Below are 17722 nucleotides of genomic sequence, written 5' to 3'. Positions count from 1 at the left end.
TACAATTGTTTTAAAGCCATAATTAAGATAATAATTCCGTAAAAATAAACACCCAAGTCATTGAAACACTTGCTGCTTAGGTTATTATTTTACGACAATATACACTAATAATTTCATTTTATTTCTTAAAATTGACATGGATAATGCCGGGGATTTGGTACGCGTTGACTTTAGTGGGATTCGTGTATTGCAAATAATCATGTAAATGTACAAATTATAACGTTCAACAACTCCTAATTAACTACAATAAACCTAAGTATTACAGTGCTTTAACAGTTTTTTTTTAGGCGTATCTTCAAAAGAAAAAATATAAATACTATTACAGGCCAAGATCAATGGGATTGGATCGGCAACTGGAACTCGATCTGGGTTTGGTGGGGGCTTTCTAAACTAATCCTTCGATGTGGTACATGGCTCTGATCCGCTGGCACCGAAAGAGCTGCTGGACAGGGGAGTGCTGACGTCGCGACTCTCGCCGTTGAGCAAGTAAACCGGCACATTGATAGTCACCAGTTCGAGATTGTGGCTTGGCGAGAGCATCGCCGTGCTGTCCTCGTCCTCCGCCGCCAGAATGGGCGCCGCGATCTCCAGTTCGTTGCCCACCTCGGGCACCATATCCTGGTCGAACTCGTAGGCAGGCTCTGGCATTGGCTCGTCAACTGCCGGTGGCGCTTCATCCGGAGCTGGCTCGGGTTCTATGGGAGACGTTTCGAGTCTGGGTTCGGCCTCAAACTCCAATGGGCAAGTGATGAGTAAGAGATTCCTTTTCTTGCTCTTAATCCGCGTCCAGCGAGGGCACTTGAATCGGCGTCTTCGCTTGCGCTTTTTGTGTTTTAGTGGCGGCTCGACTTGCTCCTCAATCTGGGTGGGATTCACTGACGGCTGTTTCTCTTCCTCATCCTGGGGTTGCTCAATTAATGGCTGATTTTTCTGTGTGGGGTCTTCTTCCTCTAACAGACTTTGTTCTTTCTCTGACTGGGTTTCATTTTCTATTTGCTGTTGCTTCTCCTCTGGCTGTTGCTGAATCTCCACCAGTTGTGGTTCTTCTCCTGCCTGGTGGTGATCCTCTGCCAGTTGTTCCAGTTCATCGTCAACCTGATGCTGCTCTTCCTCCTGCTGTCGTTGGTGCATCTCCAGCTGATGTTGCTCCAGCAGCAGCTGCTCCTCCAAGAACTCTTGATGCTCCAAGTCGAGCTCTGGTTCCTGTTCATTTGGCTTACCAGTGACCACCACTGTTTTATCTTTCTCATCCAGATTACTTTTTTCCTCAATTGCATTACTATTTTTAAGCTCATTTCGTCGCTCCTCTCCAGGATGTTCCACCTCCTTGAGAGATGGTTCCTCCTGTATATCAACTACATCCTTTTGGCCATTAAGCGGCGCTATTTGTGACCTTGCCGCGCTCCTGAGATTAAAGCGTTTCAGTCTTACTAAGGGCAATCTATGCGGCGCAGATTTTCGAATGACGGTCAAGTCTTGCTCCAGTTGCTGAACCTCCTTTTTCTGCTTGGTATTTAAGGCGCGTAGCTGCCGGCATCGCTTCGTAGCCTGCTTGAGCAGCTTAACCTGATCGGCATCCTTCGGCACCTGATGCTTGACCTTTACAGCCTTTTTCTTTTCGTTAGACAGCCGACGTCGGCGGATATTCTCCCGCTGCACGGTAAGCAGGTGGTTGTAGTAGCTCACTTCATCGCCAGCGGCCTTTGAGAAGCAGCGTCGACCGAAATCCCAATTGTTGTTGTCATTGGATGCCATTTGTATCTGGCACGGACTGCTTGAACTGTGCGTAGAGGCTGGCGGTGTGGGCAATGCCACTCGCTGCCCGCGGGGAGTATTCCTGATGCGCGTGGGCGTAGCCGAGATCTTGGTGGGTGTGCTACTGGAGGCATTGCTGGTGGTGGGCGTTAGCTGGCTGGCAGCGACATTCAGGACTTCATTCCTAGCCTTCATCCTGGCGTCGAGCTTGGCGAACATTTTCGCACTGGCTTCGAGGTGCTCTGCAGGGATACAAAAGTAGTTTATTTATAGATCAAATATAAAATGTATATTTGTCATCTTATTTCTTGAAAAAGCCCAAATTAAATTTAAAATCTAAATTCAAATATTAAATAAAAAATGTATTTCGACACCTTGAAAAAGCCCAAATTAAGCTCAAAATCTAAATTCACAATTATAAAAATATAAATGTATCTAATTCGACAGCTCTTAGTTATCTTATAGTTTTAACTTTAAGTTTGCTTTATATAAATAAATAAATATCTCCCATCTTACCCGCTTTCCAGCGACCATTGCCTACGCCATTCGACTTGTACTGCTTGATGGAGGGCTTCTTGGAGGCGATTGCCTTGGCATTCGGCGTAGTTGCGCCCAGATGCCGCGGACTGAAGGTAACCTGTTTCTTGAGCAGCGAAGATTCGCTGCAGTTGCTGTTCTGACTAGAAGTTTGACGGCAGTGGTAGACGGGGGTCCGTTGTCCGCTGGCATCGCTGGCACTGCTTCTCCGCGGGAAGAAGCTTTGGCTGTACTGGTCCTCCTCCGCCAGTTCCTCCACCTCATCCTCCAACGTCTGCACGCACTGGTCGACCAGATGCGGCGCTGTGGTCGACACCAAATGGAGGCTATCCCGGCGGCAACTGTAGCTATTCACAATGCGCGGCACTGTGTAGGTGGTGGGTGGAAGCACTGCCCGTTCGTAAGTCCGCAGATTGCTGGGATAGATGCGAGTGACGGGCACAGAGTCGTCCTCGCCGAGAATCGTTGTCGACGTCTGATTGGCCGAATCGTTTGAGTTGGAGTTCGAGATGATGCCATCGACATTGGCAGGCACATTGAAGTTCACCGAAAACATCTCCACATCGTCGTCCGAGTCGCGCAGCTCGACGATTTCGACGGAGTTGTCAATGCCGCTGAAGAGAGCGTTGGCCCGCTTGCACGGCTCCAACTGGCGGGCATTCTGGCAGAGATTCTGGAGGAAAACGGGCGGATGGCTGTTCAGCGAGGATGATGACGGAGTGCCTGATATGTCCCACATGGGGCAGCTACTCTCCTCATCGGAGCTGAGTATCTGTGTGTGCGAAAGATTATCACAAAGTATAAGTTAAGTAGTTCAAAATTAAAGTGTATTTAGATGGGGATTTTAGGGAACTCAGTTGAGGTTGTAGTCATTTTGAGACGGCGTCATGGAGCCAGCCACTGCCCGTCACGCGACTAACTGCGCCGGCAGTGGCCTATGTCCCACTTGCTCGTCCGAATCAGACCTTTTACTAAGACATCATGGTAAGGCCACTTAAAGCAACACGATGAAAAAAGGTTTAATACGATATCTTTAAAAAGAATTAATCTCGAATAATCTTGAAATATAAAATCAACATTGTTAGTTTTTAAGTAATACATTTAAATTAAATTATTATAATTTTTCCTTACTCAATGTGACTTACGCAATAAATATAAGTTTTTACTTGTAGCGTTAAGATATTAATAAATAAATGAAATGAAATGATTTATGCAGATTTAAACTAGGTATTTAAAAGACCAAATAACTAAACTTTCCTCATCGTGTTTCTAACTTGTGTAGTTTTTAAAGACTATCTCCTTGTAAATTAAACTAAAAACCTACCACTTCGTTCGACTGCACCGGTCGATTATCCTGTTTGCTGAGCATATGCAAACCAAAGCAGCGGCTTGTCTTCAGATGGTTCAATATGGTTCGCGTGGCAGAATTGCGGTCCGCGAACTTGGGCAAGTAGTGGGCATAGACACTCTTCAAGGCCAGCGATCTTGAGGGTCGCATGAACCTTTCGGCAAACTCCACGATGCGCTCCTTGACCGACTCATCCGGCTCCAGGCGCTGCCAGTAGTAGAATATGAGTATGTATTCGATGTAGAGTTTGTCTGGCAGTTCTGCTTGGATCATTATGCTGGGCATCGACCAGTGCGGGAAAAGACGGCTGTGGAAAGTAGGGGAAATTATTATTTTAGAGGTGGTAGTGGGTATTTTAGAGAACTTAATGAACTAGAAGTAAGGTTCATCAAATACTTATAACAACAGTTTAAGAAAAAAAACGTGGTATCAACATTTAACACCGAGTCAAAGCATACTAAATTTAATTTACGGTCATAAATTAACAAAAAAATAGATCTAGCCAAAAACAAGTTAACATACATATTTATACCCTTGCAGAGGGTATTATAATTTGAGTCAAAAGTTTGCAACGCAGTGAAAAAGACGTTTCCGACCACATAAAGTATATATATTCTTGATCAGCATCAAAAGCCGAGTCCATCTAGCCTTGTCCGTCTGTCCGTTTCTATGCGAACTAGTCTCTCAGTTTTAAAGCTATCGTGATGAAACTTTACCAAAAGTCTTCTCTCTATTGCACATAGTACATATATCGGAAAGAGTTGGCTCGGACCTCTGTATCTTATGGACTATATCTTAGGAATAATCATAAAAATAATGGAAAAACCATTGTAACTTTGAAGGAAGTAGGCATTTTGATTTTTTGACAATTTAAAAAGAAATTTTAACATAGGCAATAATATATCTGGAAACCCTGGTAATTACTTTATCTACGAGGGTGTATAAACTTCGACTGGCCGAGGCTAACTTCCTTTCTTGTTTTGGTTTAATACATCTGGTGAGTCATTTGAGGCTGAGATGACACACAGGCTTAAATTGACCAAGTAAATAGTTCCCCACCTGTACAGCTTGGACAAAATGCTGGCCCTGTTGAAGAGTTTGGGAGCCGCGAGGAGAGTGCGCAGCACGTGCTCCCGGTGGACGCCGGCGCCACCTTCTCCGAACTCCACGTACAGCTTCAGGCAGCAGTTGATCCGATTGACGACGGTCTCCTCGCTCTCCACGGGCTCCTGGGCGGAGCAGAGTTCGCAGGATATGTAGAAGCCGACGATGTGGCACATGCGCTGCCTGTATGCCTCGTCCTGCTGCAGTGCTCGACCCCGAGCCATGGTGTGGATGACATCGGTGAGTCCGATGAGAATGCGCGCCAGTTTGCGGCACTTTCCGGGCAGGAACTGCGCCCTTTCGAACTCCTCGCGAATGGCGCTGTGGGATGATTAATCGGGGTGGGTATTAGTCTCGAGTACCTTCTCGTATATAGCCAACTGTACTCACCCCTCGTACTGCATGAGCAGACGGGCCATTCGCTTATCGAAGCTATCGTCGTTCAGGGCAGCAATGGCATCGTGAATCTTGCGCCGCGTCTCGTTCAAGTGGCCAAATTCCGGCTCCGCCTGCGGATTGGGTTCCGGCTCGCCCTGCTGCTGCTCCGCCGATTCCTCCGGTTCCGGCGATACGCACTCCGTGTCATCCGCGTTGGCCAGAGTGCTGACCTTGACGAATTCGTCCAGCGTGCTGCCGCTATTCCGCTTCCGGTTCCTGACCGTACAGCTCATGTTGCTATATGTTAACAATTCCGACAAAAAAATCACCAAAGATATGTATGCAAATGCAAATTAATGAAACTCAAACAGCGCCGAAATAACTCGTTGTTGCAGTGAAAGTCGCAGCGCCCCGTCGTCCCCGAAAAGGCCGAGAAAAGGCCAAATGAAATAAAAGACATACCGTAAATGTGTATTTGCGGCGAGGAGATCGCTCTACATGGGGAATTTCGATGGGCCGCGGCTAGTCTCTAACGCACTGCACACCTGAGCGGGTCCAAACATATTATCTTTGTAATATGCGCACTGTTTATATATACTTTGCGTATTTCGAGCAGGAGCAGTACCGATTAAGAGCTTCGTCGGATGAATGTTGCGTTCATGCGGCGCGCAGATGCCGTTAATCGCACATCGTGAAATGTCACTTTTCATGATGATTGCGAGGACTCGCTGCTTTATGTATTACTTTCTGAATGAAACGCCAGTCGATTAGCCATGATTTGTGATTTATTTTTACGCGTGTTTCAAGTGTATGTCTCAGATAATTTCCGCTTTAATTAAATTCAACGTTTAATGATTTCATCTCAATGCGTGATTCAGGACAACGTGGGAACTGTTCTTCACATTGGGGATGTGGATGTGTTTTGTGGGAACACGGGTTTCACATTTGTCAAAAATCCCAGCCGTTTCACACTCTACAAATTTATATTAATATATTATACATATTTATTAATATTTAAATATATACATAAAAATATTATTATAAAAGTATATCGATATCGGATAAAATAAATTATAAAGCTATCGGGTTTTAGGATTTCGCAGGGATTTTTCGGTATATATATACCGAGTGAAGGTAATAAAAATACCAATTCGTATAATATCGATATATCGTTAAATTTAATCGAAACCATCATAAATACACTTTTAAGTTATTTTTAAGTTGGTAATAAAAAAGTCATTAAAACATTTTTTTATTTGAATATATATTTCTATATGAAATTTAGAAATTAAAATGCTTTGAATGCTTTAAACTAAAGCGATAAAAGAAAATTGTAACAAATTTATCTAAAAGTCCTGGTACATCTCCCCATATTGTTTACAAATGACAAAATTATCTTATTATTTGTCGGTTTTTTTTTTTTTTAATGAATAACCCTTTATAACAACCCACTACAACTCCCATAAGAAATAACAAACACGTCGTCGTTTTAATGTTGTTACCAACTTTATTTGTTACGTTCTTAATCAGTTCTTTCAATGATTCTAAAAATTCCAAAATAGAAAACTTAAAGAATTACATATTAAAATTTATCATTTTCGTTCATTCTTCATTAAAACTGAATTTTAAGTTAACGCCAACTGGCGACGTATCATCGCGCAGGGAGCGCCTAAAATCTGCGTTGCAAGGTGTACGTACAACGGAAGTGTAAGTATGCGAATATAAAACCGTGGGCGGGCAAAATGCTTCGGTGGCGCCGCCGGCGACCAGCTGACCCCATCCCGTCGACTGACAAAAACTCAGCCGCCGGATGGGGAGACTCTGGTCACCCACGTACGCCGAAACGTTAGAAGTAAACTACAGAATGTACGTTGCTAGTTGTGGCTTTTGTTGTTTGTTGTTGCACGGATGTTGCTGTTCATAGTTGTTGGATTTTCATGTGTGTGTGTGTAGATGGGGGTGTGGTAATTGTTGGATTTACAACTCGTCCTTCTTGGGCGCCTCCTCCTCCTCCTCGGTCTCCTCGACGGGCTCGGCATCGGCGACCTCGCCGTTGGCATCGAGGAACTTGACGAAATCGTCCAGAGTCCTGTCCAGATTGAAGTCGATGACCTTGTTGTCCTCCTTGCGGAAGTACTTGATGGTGGGGAAGGACGAGATCTTTATGCTCTCCAGCTCGTTGGCAGTGGAGTCCATCTTGGCGATGACGATCTCCTCGTTGTCCTTGTACTTCTCGGCCAGCTGGTCGTAGATGGGGGCCAGCTGCTTGCAGTGTCCGCACCACGGGGCGTAGAACTCAACCAGCACGCTCTTGCTCTTGTCCAAAGCGACGCTCTCAAAGTTGCTGGAGACCAGCACCTTGACGGGGTTCTTGTCCCAGTCCTCGGGCAGATCCTGCGACAGCAGATGCTGCTTCAGCTTGCCGTCGAGGAACTTCTTGAGGAAGGCCTCGATGGTCTCGGCGGACAGATCGTTCGACTCGGGCTTGTACTTGGCCATATCCTCCTCCAGCTTGATCAGACGGATGGTCGGGACCTCCTCCTTGTTCATGCCGAAGAACTCGAAGATGCGGGTGTGGTCCTCCTCGTCGGACGAGATGGTCACGAACAGGATGTCGTCGCGGTACTGCTTGGCGATCTCCCTCAGGGGATCCACGTACTTCTCGATGTGGCCGGCCTCCTTGGAGACGAAGAACAGCAGGTGCGACTTGATCGAGCCGCCAAAGATCTTCGAAGCAGACTCGTGGTTGAAGTCAACGATCAGGGGCAGCGACTGCACCTGGGCGAACTTCTTGATGTTCTCCTCGCTCAGCTCGCCCTCGAACACGGACTTCTTGTCGTCGAAGGGCTTGAACAGGATCACGGCGTTGTCCTTGGCCTCGTACTTGGCAATCACGTCGGCATTGCTGCTCACACCGAAGACGAACGAGTCCAGACCGTTGGCGGCCTTGGTGAAGGTCTTGGCCTCCTCGGACTCGGCGTCCTTGAAGAAACCAATGATGGCGATCTCGTTGTCCTTCAGGAACTGCTCGGCATCGGCGACGGTGGTCAGGTCCTTGGCCGGTGGGCCAGTCTTCTTGGTCACCCAGGCAATGATGTCGGCGGCCTGGCGGCCACCGCTGTACTCAACGGGAGCACCGCTGCGGAAGAACTTCAGGGTGGGGTAGCCGCGGACGGCATACTGCTCGGCCAGCTCACCCTCGACGGTGGCATCGACCTTGGCCAGCTTGATGGGCGACTCCTTCTCGGCCAGCTGCTGGGCAGCCTTGGCGTACTCGGGAGCCAGAGCCTTGCAGTGTCCGCACCATGGGGCGTCTGGAAGGAAGAGAAACCAAAGTTAGCAAATGATAGCGATTGTTTGTTAATCTTAAGCTAACTTATAAACTGGTTTGGAAAACCTGCCTTTATGCTTTCTTACTTTTCTTCTAATTTTAGACCATAGCAACTGGCTAAAGCAGTAATTGCTCTCCCTCCGATTGATCTAGTGTATTTTGTCGAGTTCATCATGGTGTGCCCTACACGTATGCTATAGTCATACAAATTATTTATAGATTCTATCTACAATTTTCGTTAAATCGTTGGCAATTAAATTGTGGAGCAGATATCAATTTAGTTTATTAAATTGTAGTGGAAAATCGTTGGGGTAATTTATTTGTTAGATTACTGTTACAAACGAACCGGTTCTATAAAAGTTCGAAATTTAAAACATTTGAAGATACAATCTTTTAGAGCTTTGGGCAAATTTGGGTTAATAACAAATTAGCATTCATTTTAAAGTTTCTCCTAACAAATAGTGATTTAATTTTAAATATCAGGCTAACTTTTATACTTTCACTTGCTGAATTTTTATGATTTTAATTTTAATTATATTTTTCAAAAATCTTTAAATTGGAACTTTTAAGCAATTAAATTACACGACAATCAAAAAAATTAAGTTAAATTCGTGTGGCTAGGTCAACCGCTAAACCTTCCCTTAATTTTCTACACATATTTTGCTTACTAATTGAATTTAACTGTTATTATTGTTTTAAAAAACTTCTGTTTTCATCAGTTCCTATTCTATGATAATGAAAGGAAAATGCAAAACAAGGAAATAAACAAACTTATTAATAATGCACCCTTTCAAAGCCTTTTGCATCTACAGGTTGTGTTTTCTTTACCCCTTTTGTTTACATTAACTGCTTTGTGTCTTAATTAAAAACGCGGAAACGGTTTCCCCGTCAGCCAAGTGTAAAATTCTAAATTTGGAGCGACAATTATATGCGCTAGATTTGCCACGGATCTGGAGCAGGGCCCCTAGGAGCTCTATATAGCCTCCAGCAGATGTTGGCAATATGCAAATTCCACGTGTCGGATTCCCATTGCTCAAGTGCAGCTCGTCGGAGCCACGACTGCAATTTGGTACGCATCCACGCACTCGGGAAGACCAGCAGATGACATAATGCCCGGCTTGACAACGTCCCCGATTATTTTACATATATTTTATGCCTTATCGCCGGCTTCTTTCGATTTAGCTTTAGCTATAGCTGCGGCTGACGTGGCCCTGGCATTGGTTCCGCTTCCACGAACATCTTCACCGTCTTTATGGAGATAAGAGCTCCGCCTTGGATGAGCGGACAATTATCGACTTTGGCTGACGTTGTCACCTCACCAAAAACAGCGACAAGAAGTGCAAAAAGTTAATTAAACAAATAGAGAGAAAACGCTGGCATAAACAAACCGCAAACAGTCCGCCATATTGTTGGCCCCCAAAGATGCCAGGCTAGCATATCTGGCGGCTTAAGGCCGAACCGGGGAACTTTTTGTATCTCTTGATTCACGTTTATCTTTCAAGTGCTTTTCACACTTGCTAGATAACAATGGGTTTCGATTTTTTTCGGTCTATCATTGGGACAACATAAATCTTCATTGAAGAGTTTTTGGCACAGTGGTACTAGACTAAGTAAATACAATTTTCTACGGCTAATTACTGGTTCTTAACTTTGTTAACGTCTTTTCGCGTCAACAAAATGTCAAATTTGACAAATTGCTTAAACGATACATTATTTTTAATTTGGCTCTGAAAAAACCATTAGAAAAAACATACAATTTTTTTGCAGTTACTTAGGATGATGAAATTTTCTCGAAATTTTTTTTTCAATAGAATTCTACGTATTAAAAATGTACATTTTAAGTATTTAAGAAAATCATAATTTTTTTAAATTAAACCCCAGTTTCTCCATATTAGGCTTATTTTTAGCTATTTTCTTGGCCAAATGATCTTATTTTTAGCTATTTTCTTGGCCAAATGATCTATGGATCCCGCTGCGCATCACTGGCGGCGCAACACCGTTAGGCACGCGCAGAGAAAGAGTTGAATGAACTTTCCAATGCGTGGCCGCCGCGCCGCCGTGGAAAAAGGGACCGAAACCAGATTTGTAATAAGAATTAGAACCAAGAATCCGAAACGGAATAGGAAACAGAATAAAGATCAGAATAGAAAGCAAATGGCGAATAAAAAGTGGTTTGATTCGGCTAACCTAGATTCGTGGGAGAAAGAAAGAAGAGTTGTCCGACGGCTTTTTGTGGCCTTTTGTTTCCACATTAGAGGTTTTCAGTTTGAGATTACTGAAGCGGATGTGTGATATGTGGCCACGCCCCATCTGTCTTAGAACAATGACTAGAACCGCCGATAAAACTGATGCATATGGAGAAACTAGTGTTGTTTCCTTTGGCATTTAGCATTTGGAGTTTTCAAATTATAGCAGGTTTATGGCAGCAACAATAACAAAAAGTGCCGCAGCCAACTGCTCTCCCGCTTGCGCACACAGGTGAGGAAAAGAGATGACACTTTCGTGCCAGAGAGAGAGCGCTCTCTCCCCGCTCCCCGCCCTTTGCACTAACAAGATGACGCGAGAGAGATAAAAACTGTTAAACAAACGATAAATTGCTGGAAAATCAACTAAACAAATTTTCCCGGCCGCCGACCTGAAGTAGAGTTCAAATTGGATGACCAATCGCCAGGGACTGGCACTGAAAAATAAGTTTCCCCGTTTCCAGTCAACAACAACTGCCACGCAGACAGATTTTCTCAGACGCCTGGAAAGACCACGTAGCCGCTAAGCCGCATGAATCAGCAAGTGCGAGCGAGAGGGCGCCAGCGGCCGGCGCATTTCGCGTTTCCACATTTGATTTTCGCCACTTTTTGCTTCGATTTTTATGCGTATTTTTCGGGTACTTACAGAACTCGACCAGCACAAATTCGTTGTCGGCAATCAGTTGCTTGAAGTTGTCCACGGTAGCCACCAAAACGCCCTCCTCAACCTTGACCTCCGCCTCGGCGGAGGCGGCCACGTAGGACGCCGCCAGGAAAAGTGCACAGATTAGGAACTTCATCGCGGGCACTTCGTCGTCGTCTCGTTTTTATTAACTGAATCTATTTGCCCTGCGTGGGTGCAGCACTCGCCAACCAGAGAGTCGAACTGCGCTGAACTTGCCCGGTGCAAGAAAAAAATCCAAATGAATTTGCTTCCGAATCGGAGATATATATAATATATAATATCAGCAGTGTTGCAAGACGAAAAGTCAGCCTTCCCCTAAAAAATCTCAAGCAGTCGGTATTTTAGTCGGTATTTTTATCCCTCCATCGATATTCCACAACGATTGTATTTCGTTCCAATTAGCAATTGTCAGCCCACAAATGTTTCCATAGAGGGCGCCCGTTTCCCTAAACCAGTTTCCCCCTTCCGCCAATTTGGCGCTCCCAAATGTTAGATTTCATGGTTTTTCTAACAGCAATGTTAAGATACAACGTTTTCTTACATTGGCAGAGCAGCGGCAGAGGCGCAACAGTTCTGCCAATGTAAGAAAACGTTGCATTTTAACATTATGTTAAATTGAACAGTCGAATATCGATACTTGTATCGATGGTTTGAAAACTATCCCTCCATCGATATTCCACAACGATTGTATTTCGTTCCAATTAGCAATTGTCAGCTCACAAATGTTTCCATAGAGGGCGCCCGTTTCCTTAAGCCAGTTTCCCCCCTTCCGCCAATTTGGCGCTCCTAAATGTTATATTTCATGGTTTTCTAACAGCATCAACAAAATAGCTAGAAAAATCTGATGCAGTGCTGCCAACTCTTCGAGTCATAGAAAAGCTAAAATAACCGAAAAAAAGCTAGAAATAGCCAGAAATTAAGGAAATTTTTGAAGGAATTAATTGAATGGTCGCTATTTTATTATGCTTAATCAAAATAATTACACACTTAGGATAACACTAAATAAATAAATGTTAAAAAACCAATTTAATACGGCCTTTTCATATCCGCAATTACCTAAAATATTTTGTATTGTATTAAAAATAACTGTTTTTGTGTGACTTAAATATAAAAAAAAAGTCAAAAATAACAGTGGCTTATGACGTTCTGTTTTTAGGGTTTCAATTTGTACTTACCTACACACAAAAAAATCGATTGGTATAACTAACTAATATAACCGTTTTACCGTCCCCAACCACCAATTTTACCAATCAAATACCTAAACTCACAACAACAAAATAGAAGAATATCATTTTTTAATGTTAAGTACATATCTGAATATATAAGAATATTTTTTTTGTGTGTATATATGTACATACAATTCTTTAATACAACGGTACCGCAAATTCTTCAGGGCAAGAGAAACCAATATTCACTCTCACAAAAAGTTGCTTACTTAATTTGTTTGCTAACTAATTAAACCCATACATGCCAATGAAATGTGTTTTCATTAGCATTACTTTTTAGTAGCATTATAAAATTAAATTTCAAATTTGTTTTCAGTTGCATTAATTTTTTCAATGCCAAATCCACTATTTAATAGTGAAAACAACTCTGATGTCATTAACCTTTAAAAAAGAATTGTCTAGTGGGGTTCATAAAAAAATTTAATTGTTTATTATTATTGCAGTTGCATGATTTTCCTGTTTCTTTGTAAGGTAACGTAAATATATGTATATGTACACAAGATATTAATTAAACAACTTAAAATGACAGACGTAGGAAGAATACAAATAAATGCAAATTGTAAACATGGAATTCAGGAGACCACCTGTTGGATGCATTGTTCGACAATTCTTAAAACGATATCGGCGGTTTTCTCACTGCTAAATGGTTTATCTATGGGGGGTACATGAACGAACAGACTCCGTTTTTTGTCCATATCCAGGGACTTGAGATATATATATCCACATAGAAAGTCGCCCACATTTTTGGAGGCCTTTGTAGCGCTCAGATGCTTAATATCATTATGAGGGGGCTCTATGGGTGCTACACAATCAGCGCATTTCTCGTTGACAATCGCCACAATCTTATCCACATCTAGTTCGGTCTTTAAGACATTTGCGTGTCCATTGTTCTGGAGCTCGCAACTGCCGTTGGGTAATCTTTTATCACAATTATCAGCTCTCCGGAATTTGTGATTATAGGCCAGCTTCTCAATGTAGACACATTTGGCAACCCCCGAAACGCCAACATGAATGACCAGCTAGTTTGGGATGAGAAGATGATATCATTTTAGTATCTATCTATTTATGGTTCAATGGGATACGCCTTCTTACATCTGGTTGGCGATCCCATATCTCCGTCACGGCCTCATCCACAGCCCCATATTCCACCGATACCAAACGCTTTTCGAGATCGTATTCTATGTCATTGTGGGTGAGGACTTCCGGGAGAAGTTTAACAGCTTCCCAGCTGGCGTTGACGGCTTCGTGGCCAAGGAATGGCCCGAATCCAGAGACCACAATTAGTTTTCGATCCGACGACGCCATAACAAACACTCCAACTAACCACCCACCTCAACAAACTAAATTGTGTACCATATGTTCTCCGCCTTCTCTCATTTATTCAATTTTTCGTTCCCACTTGTCTGCTTCTTTTGGTATTTAAAATGAATATAATAGTAATACTTAAACTTAGTAATCCACCTAAATAAAACTATTACAAAAAATAAATAAGCTTTAAAATATACGGCACAAACGTAGGTTATAGGCAATTTATAATTCCCTATTTAACCTGACAATAAATAAATAAATAAGCTTTAAACGTAAATTCGTTTGTAAAATTAATAATTGTAATACTTCTTTAATGTTATTAGATAAAGTTATCGTGCTAGATAGTTTCTATTTCAAAAAGTTTGCCTACAATATTTAAAAACTTAAGAACAATATAATATGTCTCTTAACATTTTTTTTCAACTCCTATGCAATTTATAAACTACTTCAATCAATAATTTATATAATGTAAATGGATATTAGACAGAAACTGTAAACAATTAAAGGTGTTGTCAGATTTAGAAAGTGCAGAAACAAATTTTAATCACGACGCTAGCTATTATTTCAGGATGGTAAGAATAAATATAAAATTTACATGGCTCAAAATATTCTTAAATTTGAATTAATTTCCCTTACTTTTTATGTACCGTTTTGTCAACTGGAACTTGATCAGCTATGCCATTTAATTCGCATTTAATATATCGTTAAGTAAATTTATAAATGACGGCTATGTAAAAGTAATGCGTATTGGTTACCCATTACTGCACAGGTAAGCAGTTACCAAGCAGTTCTAGTTAATATACCGTTCGAAATGGTATTTTTTCGGTATTCGGAATATCATCCGCTTTTGGGATTTTCCCCCTAACCGACGACGCAGTATGCGGCTCCAAAAACAGCAAAAACACAAAAAACACTTTCGACGACAACAAAAAGATAATCCACTCCATACATTCCAAAGATCCGTGCAGATGCAAGCGACCGACCCGCCATCGATCCGATAAAGCAGCGAACCAGATCCGAGCCCAGGGAATATATAGGTGAGTATTGCCTGGTAATCTAATCGGTGCGGATAAGTTGAGGGCGCTCCTCTGCTGGCAGCCAGGCAGCGACGCGGGCAGCGGCGCCGGCAGAGCGCCACCCTACGCACACAGGTGAACTTTGCACATTAACTATTCATTAACCTCGAACAGGTCGCCGGTGGAGCGGTAAAAGTGGTTACCAGTTGGCCCATTTCACACAGGAACCCGAGTCTAGTTCAGTCTAGTCCATCCCGCTGAAGAGAGAGTCGATTTCCAATCGTTAACATGCTGTCGCGTCTGCAGGACTTCTTGTCACGCCACCGGCGGAAATTCATAGTGACCGGCGTTCTGGTGGGCGGCACCATCTATGCGGCCCGCTACGCCCAGCGGCGATTTGTGGAGTTCCAGGAGAAGCAGGCGCGGGAGTTCTTCGAACGGACGCGGCGAATGACCCACTTTGACTCGACGGAGAAGACCTGCAACCAGGTGATCCTGGGCATGGGCGAGGAGATGTGCCAGGCGGTCCTCAGGGAGTGCAGCACGGACGAGCTGCTCGAGCAGCTGCGCCAGAATCCCAAGAACAAGCTGGAACTGTGGGAGGACATGAAGATTGTGGCGTTCACCCGGCTGGCCACCTACGTCTACGCCTCCTCCATGCTGGTCATTGCACTGAGAGTGCAGCTGAACCTGCTCGGCGGCTATATTTACCGGGATATCATGACGGAGCAGAAGCAAATCACAGACGAACTGAAGCAGCAGTATCTCTCGCTCATTCGGCACTTTATCACGGAGTCGGGGATCCGCGATCTGGCGCGATACATACGCAGCCAGGTGATTGCCGTCGTCAAGGCGATGCCGCTGTCCCAGCAGCTGTCGCTCAACGACCTGGAGCAGCTCTTTTGGTCCCTGCAGATGGCCATCAATGCGGACACTCGTCGGGATCCCAACTCGCGGATGAGCAAGTACCTGCTGCCCAGCCAGAATCCCAGCCACTCGCCGCTGCTGCAGAAGATGTTCAACGAGACGCTGGATCTGCTGGAGAGCGAAGATGCCATTGGCGTGTGCTCGCACAATGTGAGCCGGGGATTTGTCCTGGCCTGCGATGCCATAGCAGAATCCATGGGGGAGACACTACAGCACTTGCCGGCCGCCGAAGTGCAAACACAACAGGAGCAGACCCTCAAGTTCAACCAGGCAGGCGGCTCAGGCAGCAGCAATTCGATGAGCCAAAAGGGGGAGAACAACAACTTGCTGAATATCAACCGAGTGCTGATGGCGCTGGCCAAGCTCATTCCAATCATCAGTGGCCTCACCTCGAGGGGCTTCGACAGCACTTCGCGACCCCACAACCTGCCCACCCAGCTGCTCACCTTTTACGTGGTCGCCGAGAAGACAAAGACGCTGGGGGCCAACGTCTACGAAAGCTTCAGCTCCGCTTAGGAGATCGACAAAACTTGGATTATGCACCCGTGCATAGGCTAGGCTAAGAGATTTGGAACGATTTAGTTTATATACCTGTATATTTTTAATACGATCATAATTCTCGGAAGCGTTGTTTGTATGTCTGCTTGAACCCAAAACCGTATTAAGTCTAGCTCCTAAGAATATTTAATCGAAAGCGAGTGTAAGGTATGCTTAAGCAGATTCCCCGATTGAGTCCAAGGGGAGTCCTTCGAGACAGGGACACAAATCGAGTAATGTGAAGGCCTTTTAAAATAACTGGAGAGTGTAATATGTGCGTAGGAAAGACAAAGAATGAGATATGCTTTTTATAAGAACGACCTGAGGGTTATCTGGTATCGAAAATAAATGGAAACGTAAATTATGTATTTGTGTGTAATTTGGAATTGTTATGGGATCCATTCGAGAGAAGGGAATTTTATTTATAGCATTTTCTAAACTAGGGATTCTCTTATAATTTTAAATGTTTTGTAAAATAAATGGCAATTAAATAAATTATGCATTCCTTTTCTAAAACGGTTTATACTTTTTACTTATGGCACCCGTTACCAAAAATTCTGGGAGTATTGAAAAAATGTTTTTTCTACATTGTAGCTCCCCAGTAATTAAAATAATTAAGAATTAATTAAAATATATTCTGAAAAGCATACTTTATGGACTTAGACTGAGGTATATTACCATCTTAAATTTAAAAAGTTTAAGTTAAATATCTGATTTTTAGAAACTTACGGCTTAATGACAACTAAACCGTCCGTAGTCCAGAATCTGGACTCCAGAGCTACAATTTAGCTGAAATGGCACCTTAAACATTAAACTTGAACAGCTAACAGTCAACGTCAAGTGAGACCTCTGTTTTTTTTTTAAGACAGCGTTTTGTCTTGGGCCAAGAAAATGTCAAGATTTGTCGACATGTGTTACATACTAACCAATAATTCGATTGCCAGAAATCAGAAAACAGCAATTTTCTAGATTTGGGGACCTGTTTATAAGAATGAATTTACTGAGATTAGTCATTAAAACCAATAAGTTTCTTGTGTATTCAGCAAGGTTGTTTTTTGGTATAACTCAATGTGGGTTTTAGCGATCATTTTAAAGTTTTCGTTGCAGGCAAATTAAATTTCCCTTTTCTAGCAAAAATTTACATAAAAACACAATATAAAAAGGTGGTTAACTTAAAAAACCAAAAATACTTTCATTGAAGTATTAGTTAATATTATTTTGTGCACTGCCATAATTTGGTGCGTGCCCTTTCATAAGGAAGATTTGAGCACCCCTGGAATAAAAATTTCAAATTAACCCAGATAAGAAATAGTTTTTACTACCTAGA

At 43.2% G+C, this 17722-nt stretch overlaps 4 protein-coding genes and 1 long non-coding RNA gene across 5 annotated transcripts; 2 read left to right on the top strand and 3 right to left on the bottom strand.

Annotated features, from left to right (window-relative positions):
* Positions 1–76: 76 nt before the first annotated feature.
* On the bottom strand, positions 77–5726 carry LOC108055263 (uncharacterized). The gene is made up of 6 exons (XM_017138559.3): positions 5585–5726; positions 5135–5419; positions 4700–5065; positions 3617–3947; positions 2272–3064; positions 77–1997 (listed from the first exon to the last, which is right to left on the bottom strand). The coding sequence occupies exons 2-6, from the start codon at positions 5413–5415 to the stop codon at positions 391–393; spliced, it is 3378 nt and encodes a 1125-aa protein (XP_016994048.2). The 5' UTR covers positions 5416–5419; positions 5585–5726; the 3' UTR covers positions 77–390.
* Positions 4517–5635, top strand: LOC138912822 (uncharacterized). Its single transcript, XR_011418377.1, has 3 exons — positions 4517–4637; positions 4692–5460; positions 5518–5635. It is a non-coding gene; the product is annotated as an uncharacterized lncRNA (long non-coding RNA).
* An 880-nt stretch (positions 5727–6606) lies between the features above and the next one.
* Pdi (protein disulfide isomerase) lies at positions 6607–11625 on the bottom strand. The gene is made up of 2 exons (XM_017138548.3): positions 11343–11625; positions 6607–8436 (listed from the first exon to the last, which is right to left on the bottom strand). Exons 1-2 carry the CDS (start codon positions 11494–11496, stop codon positions 7100–7102), a joined length of 1491 nt encoding a protein of 496 aa, XP_016994037.1. The 5' UTR covers positions 11497–11625; the 3' UTR covers positions 6607–7099.
* Positions 11626–13009: 1384 nt separating this feature from the next.
* Positions 13010–13948, bottom strand: LOC108055229 (pyroglutamyl-peptidase 1). The gene is made up of 2 exons (XM_017138507.3): positions 13700–13948; positions 13010–13626 (listed from the first exon to the last, which is right to left on the bottom strand). The coding sequence occupies exons 1-2, from the start codon at positions 13910–13912 to the stop codon at positions 13180–13182; spliced, it is 660 nt and encodes a 219-aa protein (XP_016993996.2). The 5' UTR covers positions 13913–13948; the 3' UTR covers positions 13010–13179.
* An 825-nt stretch (positions 13949–14773) lies between these two features.
* Pex3 (peroxin 3) lies at positions 14774–16759 on the top strand. Its single transcript, XM_017138569.3, has 2 exons — positions 14774–14952; positions 15106–16759. The coding sequence occupies exon 2, from the start codon at positions 15220–15222 to the stop codon at positions 16372–16374; it is 1155 nt and encodes a 384-aa protein (XP_016994058.2). The 5' UTR covers positions 14774–14952; positions 15106–15219; the 3' UTR covers positions 16375–16759.
* The last annotated feature ends 963 nt before the right edge of the window (positions 16760–17722 follow it).

The sequence above is a fragment of the Drosophila takahashii genome, chromosome 3L (genome assembly GCF_030179915.1).
Source record: "Drosophila takahashii strain IR98-3 E-12201 chromosome 3L, DtakHiC1v2, whole genome shotgun sequence".
NCBI classification, from domain to species: Eukaryota; Metazoa; Arthropoda; class Insecta; order Diptera; family Drosophilidae; genus Drosophila; species Drosophila takahashii.
This window is presented reverse-complemented; position numbering and strand designations above follow the sequence as displayed.